Source organism: Octopus bimaculoides, chromosome 5, assembly GCF_001194135.2.
Source record: "Octopus bimaculoides isolate UCB-OBI-ISO-001 chromosome 5, ASM119413v2, whole genome shotgun sequence".
Lineage (NCBI taxonomy): Eukaryota > Metazoa > Mollusca > Cephalopoda > Octopoda > Octopodidae > Octopus > Octopus bimaculoides.
The window spans coordinates 36405274-36416469 of NC_068985.1; the positions used below are offsets into that span (position 1 = coordinate 36405274).

The following is an 11196-nucleotide window of genomic DNA, read 5'->3' on the forward strand; positions in this document are numbered from 1 at the left end:
AAAACCACGAAAAACTGAAAAAATCGATTTGTTTCAAGTTTTGCATCTTGAAAATGGCCAGAGAGTCTACTTCTCAAGCTCTAATGCTGTTCAGCTGGTACAAGAACCCAAGGACACCGCGCTCACCACCTTCTTCAAACTATGCACCAATGACTCCTTTGCCAAGATCCTCCTGTATCCCCAGGTTTCATTATATTATATTTGGAAAAAGAAAACACGCATTTGGGAATCAAGGAAACAAAGACAACCCGCCAAAGGGCAGCCAAACTTAAAATCTTCCCCCACCCTTGGAAGAGTTTACACAGTTTGCCCTAACCAACAGGAATGTTTTTACCTTCGCCTACTGCTGCATGAGGTCACGGGACTGACATCTTTTGACGACCTGAAATGCTTCAGTGGTGAAGCTTTTGCTACATACTGCGAAGCCTGCCTTAAACGTGGCCTGCTAGAAGACAGCGCTCAGTGGGATGCAACCTTGGCAGAAACAGCTACAATATGCTTGAGGAGGAGTCTTCGGAAGCTCTTTGCAGTGCTACTGCAAACATGTGCCCTCAGTGATCCTGTAACCTTATGGGAGAAATACAAAGAAGACCTTTCAGAGGACTATCACCACCATGGACAACTTCTGTTGCCTCACTTGAACGTTGCTTTTAACGATGAATTCTTCAACAGAGCACTCATCGACATTGAGGGTAGCCTACTTACTGCTGGCAGTAACAACCTTTCATTTTATGGTCTACCGAAAGTCAGCAGAATAGGCTCACACACACTACCAACAGGCATTATTCAGGAAACAGCCTATGACGTTGATGCTCTTCAACAATACATCAACAAAAATAAGCCGAAGTTGCTTCAGAACCAGCAGCACACATACAGCGCTGTCTACACTTCCATTCATGAATGCAAAGGAGGTATTTTCTTTTTAGATGCCCCAGGAGGAACTGGTAACGCATTCGTGACTAAAATCCTCCTTGCAAAAGTACGCCAGCAAAAGGGGATCACTTTAGCTGTAGCTTCTTCCGGAATTGCCACGACTCTACTGCCCAGTGGTAGAGGACGGCTCATTCGACCTTCGAACTCCCGCTCAATGCTTCTGTGTCCGACTCAGCCACCTGCAATATTACAAAAGACTTAGACAAAGCAGAAGTGCTGCAAAGGTGCCAGCTCATTGTTTGAGATGAATGCACCATGGCACATAAAGGATCCCTTGAAGCACTGGACAAGACCCTGAAAGGCATCAGGGGCTGTATTAGCCCCATGGGAGGTGTTTCCCTCTTCTGTCTGGTGATTTCAGGCAAACTCTACCCATAATTCCAAAAGGCACCAGAGCCGATACTGTAATGGCTTGCTTTAAGTCATCTTCCCTGTAGCAGGACGTAACAATTTTGATTCTTACAACAAACATGAGGGCCCAGCTTTTCAGCGACAACTTACTGGGTGACTTCTCCAAGCTACTTCTCACTGTCGGTGATGGTACAGCTCCCTCCGATGCAGCTGGAGAGATGGCTGTTTCACACATAGGCACACCTGTGGACACTGTGGATGACCTTACAACTGCTGTTTTTTCTGATCTGCACATAAACTATGAAAACCTGAATTGGCTGTGCAAAAGAGCCATATTAGCTCCCCAAAACACATTTACTGTGAAAACCTACTGCGAAGCCTTCCTGGAAATCTTCACACCTACAAGTCTGTGGACCAAGAAGCGGCTGTTAATTTTCCCACAGAATTCCTCAATTCCTTGGACCCCTCCAGACTACCGCCTCATCAACTGCACCTCAAAATTGGAGCTTCGGTCATGCTGCTGAGGAACCTGGAGCCACCACGTCTGTGCAATGGAATGCGCTTAGTGGTAAAAAATGTGCTGCCTTATGTTATTGAAGCAACAATTCTTATAGGTTGCGGTATCAGAAACATCTTTATACCCAGGATACCTCTTACTCCATCAGATAAGCAATGCCCCTGTCCCTTTTGTTGATTTCAGTTCCCTCTTTGACTTTGCTTTGCTATGTCCATCAACAAGTCCCAAGGCCAAACACTAACAACAACAGGCCTCCATTTAGGCCAACCATGCTTCTCGCACAGCCAATTATACGTCAGATGTAAAAAAGACCTTTTCGTGTTTGCCCCGAAAGCCAAAAGAAAAAATGTTGTCTACCAAGAGGTGCTGTAGGCCATCCAACATACTGCAGCTTCTCTGCCGAACAGGTTTATGGTGAATGAGTACTATTGTTGCCATTCTTTCAAAATTACCTGTTTTTCTTAAGTCTATTTTTTATTCTCTCTGCTACAGCTTCTCCATCTCCTTGCAGATGGCTTGAATTTTGGCATCACTGCACCCACTGCTTTACATGTGAACGAAAAAGGACGTTTATACTTGTGAAATCCTTTTCAGGGCTATTGTGAGAACGATAACATGGCCCTTTTCAGGGCTTGTTGCACCTCCTGAGATGCTCTTGTGGCTTCTCCAGGGCTTTTCACTCTGTTGTTACTACTTTATTTATGGTCTATGGGAAAAATCACTTCTTCCCCAATGCCAATGTTTGCAACTTAATGCAAAAAATATTGAAAGAGATGTACAACAAAAAAGAATGGTAGAACCTATTAAGACCATTGCCAAGTATTTAATACCTGAGCAATGCTGGGTACTCCTGCTAGTTTAAAGAACTAATTCAGCCCATCACATAAAATGAAGATGAAGTTAAACATATACACATGCACAGTTTCATCTGAATAGTACATTACATACGCCTGCTTTGTATTGGATCAAGTTTAGCCAGAGATGTTAAAGTGAAATGGTACATTATGTAGAGCCCCTTTTCTGAGATTATAGAACAGTCTAAACCACAAGGCTACTGTTGGATTGCTCATTACTGGATTCTCCTTACTCCTTGGATGATTTGAGAAATAACACAAATACTGTGCATGATTACATAAAATAGTTGAAACATTTGATATTGCTACAAAATAATGATAATATGTCATATTAAAACTATCAAAAGCATTTATTTAGGTATTCTTGTAATTCACTTAAACATTAAAAATTTTTTTTATATGTTTTTAGAATCATCTGTGAACAGTATTTAAAAGTAATCAGCCTTAGTGAGAAAAAGCCCACCAAAAAACATGAGACCCAATGCCTGAATTTGTATTGTTTGAGTGCACAAATGACATTTTGGTTGTGAATTGGAGCAAAATACTCATTGTTGAAAATGAAAAAAATTTCTGTCTGAATAAAATGTTTGTTTCACTTTTCAGCATGAAGAACAGTATCTGTCAATCCTAAGTGCAGTTAAAAGTGGTGCTAGTGAGAAACGGCTGGCATCACAGTTCATCGCCCGGTTCTTTAAACACTTCCCACAGTTGAGCCAGGAATCATTCAATGCTCTTTTTGAATTGTGTGAAGATGATGACATTACAGTAAGTTATTCAGCTGCTCCTCTTCTTTATTACTCATATATATAATGAAGCAGCGTATTTGCTTTGCATTACTGTACATGTGTGTGAAATGTAAGCCAGTATTTATATATTATTTTCTGTGTAATCTCTCTCCTACTTGCAGTTAATGCTTAATGAATTCTTGTTTAAACCATATGGAGGTATAATCACTGCCCTACATTTTTTTTTTTTTTTATTATAAACATTGTTAAATGTTCTTTAAACTTTACATTACTTGTTAGTTTAGACACACACACACACACACACACACACACACACACACACCAACATAGACATATATAATGCTAAGCTGTCAACATTGTACTATTATGCAAATGAGTTGTGACATTCCCAATCTTGTTTATATTTTTGATCATATTGCTTTCTTTGGCAGCTTGCAAGGCAGGCATAAGTGATCCTTGATGAATCTTAAGTCTGACGGAACTAGATATAATTGTGTGTGTGTGTGTGTGTCTCTCTCTCTATATATATGTCTATGTGTGTATATATATGTATATATATATATATATATATATATATATATATGTGTGTGTGTGTGTGTGTGTATATATATATATATATATATATTGGAAGGTTTGGAGGTGATATATATATATATATATAATATGTTATATATATATAATATGTTTGTGTGTGTAATAAACAATATATTATAGTAGTAATAGTAAATATATGTATGTTCATTTATAATGACAATGGTGATGATGGGGATGTAATATGAACATAATGATTGGGTGAAGCTCATATGGAGATATAATATATAATATCATATCTACACTGGAGTCTCTCCAGACAGTTATGTTCATATTAAGTTGTATGATAGTCTCCCATCTATCACCTCTCTGCTATTACTGTACCTTCCCACTATCTCTTTATTGATCATCCATCAAACTGTCTGTATAATAAAGGATGGAGTGCATACATATACATATATATAAAAGCAAGTGTGTTTGACATGAAGTAGAATTTGGTGTATAGTTAGTATATTGTAAATGCTTAGCTTACCTGAAAATAAAATCAATATACTAACCAACTCTGTTCTCTCCACCAATTTATTAATGTAACCACTAATGTACATTAAATTTTGTTTTTAACTCTTTGTCAACATTATTTATCTGTTATATTTTTATATTACAAATTCTTAGATCCGGAAGCAGGCAATTAAAGATCTTCCAGCGTTGTGCCGAGTTACACCTGAATTTGTGTCCAAAATAGTTGTGGCTCTTATTCAGTTGCTGCAACATTTTACTGACAGTTCTGAGCTGAGCCTAATCCAGTCGTCCCTCACCACATTGTTCAGCATCAATGCTTCAGGTTAGTCATACACTTTTATTTTTTGTGGGTAATTTAGATACTAAATTACTAACCAAATGTTAATGACTTGAGCATAATCAAATCCATTATGGTACAGGTATAAGTGTGTGGCTAAGAAGTTAATTTCTCAACCAAATGGTTTTGGGTTCAGTCCCACCTGGTATCTTGGGCTGATCAAAACCTTGAGTAGATTTAGCCAGCAGAAACTGAAAAAAGTCCATTGTGTGTGTGTATGCATATATGTATAAACGTGTGTATGCTTGTGTGAATGAGTTCATATTTCTCCTTATCTTCAAATGCATTTACCGGTTCAAACTGGTCTTGCAGATGGTGTTGTTTGCTTGCAATCCATTATGCAAACTTGGACAGGTTTCTTGACATGTTGCACAAACTTTGTAAACAAAGGACTCATTCAAAAAGTGTCATTTATTTCCAGTCCTCTTCACAACCATGTCTGGAAACAGAGCATTGAAAATTCTATCCCAGGATATTCTCATCTTACCCATGCAAACATAGTAAAGTAGATGTTAAAATAATGCTGGTGCTAAATTCATTGTAGTTGTAGGAAAAGTACATTAGTCTAACTTTTCACATTGAAAATAGGCATCAAAGGAACAGCAGTCATGTTTTTGTTAAAATCATGCAAATGTTATAATAGAAAATGAATGTGAAACAGAAAAAAAAATAGAGAGATTTTAACATCCTACAATATTATTTTTTTACTTTTTTATTTAAGCATTGGACGGAGAACTAGCAGAATCATTAGTACACCAGACAAGATGTTCAGCAACATTTCTTCTAGCTTTATGTTCTGAGTTCAAATTCTGCTGAAGTTGACTTTGTCCTTCATTTTTTTGGGTGGTGGGGTTGGGGGTCCATAAAATAAGTAACATTTGAGCACTGAAGTCAATGTGATCAATAAGTCTCTGCATCCTCAAATTCCAGGCCTTGTGCCTATAGTAGAAAAAATTGTTTTTATTTATGGATAAATTAAGAAATTTTTTAAGTTAAATATTTGTTTTGCTTTTCACTGCATTGCAAAAATTGTTTGGGATTTAACAACTATAATCTTAATAATTAATCTCTTTCTTTTTTTTCTATGAACGAAGAATTGTTGATGAAAATTTTGACTAATGTTAACTGCTTGTTTGTAGTCCAGCTTCCTCCTGCCTCAGAATTATTGGGCATACTCCCTCATTTGTTTTGCTGAAAACTTTCTCTATTGTTGAAGATGACTACTTTATATTGTTGATTTTCTGATTTTGCTTCTTTTTTTTTGCAGGTACATTGAAAGGTCTTTTTAGTATGATTCTTGGAGAAAATGACTGTCTACGGGATCTGGCTCTTAAATTCTTAACAAATAAAGTAAAAGTATTACCTGAGGATACTTTAGGGAAAGAAGATGAAGATCTCATTGTAGGAGAGTGCAGAAAGGTAAATTGTAAACTCTTTGAATTTAGTGTGAGGGAGAGTTTGTGATACAGCATGAGAGGTTCTTTTTGTTACAAATATATTGACATTTCTTGTTTTGTAAACCTAAATATTTCTTGCCTCAAGCAACTAAACTAACCTTTCCTGCTAGGTGGTGAGACAGACAAGCACTTCCAATAAACCCTTTCTGTCTTAGTTAGTCAGGTAAACTCTTCTTGTTGTGCAAGGCATGCTTTTCCTACTGAAAACAAACTAGTTGACATTCATTTCTCAGGTAGACAAGCACTAATAGCTTTTTAAACTGTTTCTTACCTTAGGATGGATTTACAATATTGGAAATATTTTATCAAGTACTTTATATCTGTTTTATTCAAATTAGTCATTGTAACATTCCACTGCCTATATTTATTATCCTGTCTTATAGTGTTTGATATGTTTATTATTCTGGATAATACTAATGTGACATTAGTGAGATTGAACTGGAAGAGCTTCCATACAGTTTCTATCTAGCAATCTTACTCTCAGCAATGTATTGCCTGTGGTTATAGTAGAAGATATTTACCCAGTGGGACTGAATTCAAAAGTTTGTGATTGCAAAGCCAGCTTCATAACCACACATCCATGCATTATATTATATTTAATGTGAAAGGTGGCAAGCTGGCAGAACTGTTAGCACACCGGATGAAATGCTTAACAGTATTTCATCTGCCGCTACATTCTGAGTTCAAATTCTGCCGAGGTCAACTTTGTCTTTCATCCTTTTGGGAGTCAATAAATTAAGTACCAGTGAAACACTGGAGTTGATATAATCGACTAGTCCCCTACCCCCAAATTTGAGGCCTTGTGCCTCCAGTAGAAAGGATTATATTATATTTAATGTGAATTTAGAATGTTTCTTATGTTCAGTTGTCTGTGATACATGTAGGAATTATCTAATGACTTGTAATATAGTGAATACTTGGCAACCCATATATGTGTTTTTATACTATATTTGTATGTGATTTCATTTGCTCTCTGTTGACAGGTGCTAATGGATGTAACCTGCATGGAATTTATTGCCATTATGAACATGTTAAAGGGCCTAAAATCAATGAGTACAGTAACTGGCCGTCAACAATTGGTGGATATTATTATCATGCAAGCAGAACTGGACCAAAAATTTAATGTTGGTGAAAGTTTAAACTCTCTTTATTGTAAAATACTATTTTGTCTTGAGTAATTGTTTATTAGACTTAAATACATTCCTTTATTGTTCTCATATCTGCCGTTTTGTGTATTGTTCTAATCTCTAGCATCCTAGATTACAATCAAAGTTTATTTTATTTTTGGAAGCTTATTGTAAACAATAACATTGTTTCATGTAAGTTTCCAATGGACCAGCTACTGATTTACTGCAACTTAAGATGGTAAGAGTGACAAGGGTTGTTTTTGCAATTCAAGCAGAACAAATATTGCAAGGGATTTTTCCCTGCCAAAATACTGTTTTTTCTTATCCCATTCTTGTCTAGCCTAATGACTTAAGCAATGCTTTCACCTTTCCCATACCATTTACCCACCTCCACAAGCCTTTTGGGAATAATTATTCTTATTACTGTTATCACTGAACTGAGTATGCTTAAGAGGCATTATTTACCCTTTATTCAACCAAAAATATTGGGTGAATGAGCAGCAGACATTCCCACTTGCTGTATCATGTGTAAACACAGCTGACTTGCTAGAGAAACCTGTCTGTGCCATCTATCAGCAAAGAAGTAATTACCTGGTATCTGATTACCTCTAGTCTGATTATGGATGTATCTCTTCTATTCCTAACCTAATTTTCAATATATCTGATTTCTTTCTGTTTTTAAACATCTTAAGATAATTTTATTAATTTCTAGTCAGTATATCAGTGAATAAATGCATGATAATTTTTAAAGTACAGTATGTCGGGTAATATTTTCCTTTTTAATGCCACTTTTCACAAGTAGCTGTTTATTGTTGATAAGAGGAAGGAAGAAGAGTCAAGCCAGCTGATGAAAGGTATACCTTACTAGTAAATGATATGCAATGCAAATGGTTATTATCATTGCCAACGTTTCTTTAAGTTCAAATCTGACCTTATTAATTGAATATCAAAAACAGAATTTATTTAGGATTTCAGCTTTGATGGCATGGCTGTGTGGTTAGAAAGCTTGCATCCCAGCTACATGGTTTCGGGTTCAGTCCCATCACGTGGCACCTTGGTCAAGTGCCTTCTGCTATAGCCCCGAGCCGACCGAAGCTTTGTCATTGAATTTGGTAGGCGGAAGTTACTGCCGTGTGTGTATATGTCTGTGTATGTGCTTGTGCCTCTCTCCGAAAGAGAGAGAGAGAGAGAGAGAGAGGATACTAATAATAGGAAAATAAAATAATAAAATTGGCCTGAAAAAATCAAACATACACAAGACAGTGTGTGTGTGCGCACACACACACACACACACACACACACACACACACACACACACTATCTAAGCCAACAAGTGTTGGCAATATTTTCTCTGTACAAATGTAGAAGAAAATAAAGAAATGAGTCAACCAAAACAAATTCTGATGGTGTTTAATTTTACTATGCACAGCAGCCATATAACTTATTGTTAAATTAATGGCTTTTTTCTTCTATAGCCTGAAGACCCTGATTGTGCTGACAGATTGATGCAGTGTGTCAAGCAAAGTTTACCTCTTTTCTCTGTGAGTAGCTTTCCCTATATTTCATCATGTTTATTTTAATTTAAAAAATTATATTGATTTTTATATATATTTGGATTAGGTGTAGCCATGGCTGTATGATTAAGATGTTCACTTTAGAATCACTTGGTTTAGGATTCACTCCCACTGCAAGGATACTGCCTGCTGGTGTCTTCTGCTATATATGTGGGTTGACCAAGGCCTTGTGAGTGAAATTTGATGGACAGAAACTGGAAGAAGACCATTGTGTGTGTGTGTGTGTATGCATATTTCATCATCATCCTTTAATGCCCCCTTTTCCAAGCTTTTGCGGGTAAGAGAATTTGTTGATGCAGATTTTGATTGGCTAGATGCCCTGCCTGTTGTGAACCCTCACCTGCTTCCAAGTGAGTTAATATTTTCCCATAACTAGATATGTTTTTCACAGAAGACTGTAAATGAACAGCCTCACTTGTATGATGAAGATGCTCGTTTAAAGCTACCATGTGATATAAAGACAAAGGTAAACACAAATACATTCACATGGATACATATGTACACATACATACATATGCACACACACGCACACACACACACACATATTTTTATATAGGTAGTTAGGGTAAATCCCAGCTGTTTCCTCTTGAAGTACATCTGCTTTTTCTATTATTAAATTCAGTATGTGTCCATATTCTAATAGGAAATTCTTTACAGGTCTATATAACATGTTCATTTTATATAGGGGTTCATCAAGGTAGAGGTTTGTCAAGAATTAGTCCTTAGTCCCCTCCTTTTCATCATTGTCCTCCAGGCCATAACAAAGGCCAGATACCCTTCCTAACATCAACCACTTTACAGCATGTACTGGATGCTTTTTTTTTTCATGCTACTGGCAGCAGTGAAGTCATCATGCAGCTTGCAAGACTATGAAACCTGAAGTGCAGGTGGAGATGTGGGTGCTTTATGTGAGGAGATGAGGGGGTTAATGTATGTGAAAAGAGTGAGGGTGCAGAGTAGGTTCTTGTAGGGGAGCTACATGGCTACTCATGTTTAGAACAGAGGGTGAGAATGATCAATAGGAGTTGCAACGAAATAGATAGTGGAGATGAGGTGCCCAGGTAGCTCTACAAGGTATGAGGTGAGTAGAAGTGAGTCGAGCAGAGAAACTTAAGAGTGTGAATGGGTGAGAGGATAAATAGATCATTAGGCTTAACATGTTTTACACAGATTAGTTTTGTTTTATTTGGCCACTTATATTATTGTTGTTTTTATTTTTGTAGAAAAATGTCCATTCCAAAGTATTTGTCAGCTACATATGTGATCATGTAATACTAGATCTCTCTAATTTGATAAATATTGATGGAAACATCAATGTACAACTTGAAATGCTGAAGCTCTTTGCAGAGATTTCAGAATTTGCTGGAGAATTGGATGATGTTGAAGAAAAAGTGGAACGAATTTATGAAAAACTAATTGTAAGTATTTGCTCTTTCTTCTCCCAATTTGTTTTTATTTTGATGATGATGATGATGTTATACATCAAGGAAGACTTATTGAAGAAATTATATAAGGGAAATTTGTGACTTTGGCTTCACAAATGAAATAACTTGGACAGATATTTTGAAAGATACCATTCAACCCATACCAGCTTGGAAAATAAACATTAAAACAAAACATCAATAATATATTAGTTATCACATACTATGATGCACTAGATTTGATTGCTTATGGTGTTAAATAAACTAGTCAACTAGAGATGCAATTTTTAGCTGTAATGTCTCCAGCTATTGCTCTGATTAATGTTATTTAATAACATGCACACACTTCTCTCTTTCATGCAGGCATGGCTGTGTGATTAAGAAAATTATTTGCAACCATTTGGCTTTGGATTTGGTCCTATTGTGCAGCACTACTCTAGCTTCAGGTTGACTAATGCCATGTGAATGGAATTTTGTAACTGTACACATATATCATCACCACCTCAGCCCAGGTCTTCCTGGGCCTACCTCTTCGACGGGTTCCCTCAACTGTTAGGGTGTGGCACTTTTTCACACAGCTATTCAATGAATGAGGATAGCTGCTTGAAAAAGTGCCACACCCTAACAGTTGAGGAAACCCGTGGAAGAGGTAGGGCCAGGAAGACCTGGGCTGAGGTGGTGAGGCAAGACCTTCGAACATTGGGCCTCACCGAGGCGATGACTACTGACCGAGACCTTTGGAAATGTGCTGTGCGTGAGAAGACCCGGCAAGCCAAGTGAGATCGTTGCCAGTGCCCCTGGACTGGCTCTTGTGCAGGTGGCACATGGG

General features: G+C 37.2%; 1 protein-coding gene across 1 annotated transcript in view; it reads left to right on the plus strand.

Moving 5' to 3' along the window:
* The window catches only part of LOC106879149 (apoptosis inhibitor 5), a 28464-nt gene that overhangs the window by 5135 nt on the left and 12133 nt on the right, over positions 1–11196 (plus strand). The window contains exons 2-7 of the mRNA XM_014928587.2: positions 3259–3420; positions 4605–4773; positions 6056–6207; positions 7229–7369; positions 8848–8913; positions 10170–10364. Coding sequence (XP_014784073.1) covers positions 3259–3420; positions 4605–4773; positions 6056–6207; positions 7229–7369; positions 8848–8913; positions 10170–10364 — 885 coding nt within the window. The remainder of the gene's footprint in view (positions 1–3258; positions 3421–4604; positions 4774–6055; positions 6208–7228; positions 7370–8847; positions 8914–10169; positions 10365–11196) is intronic.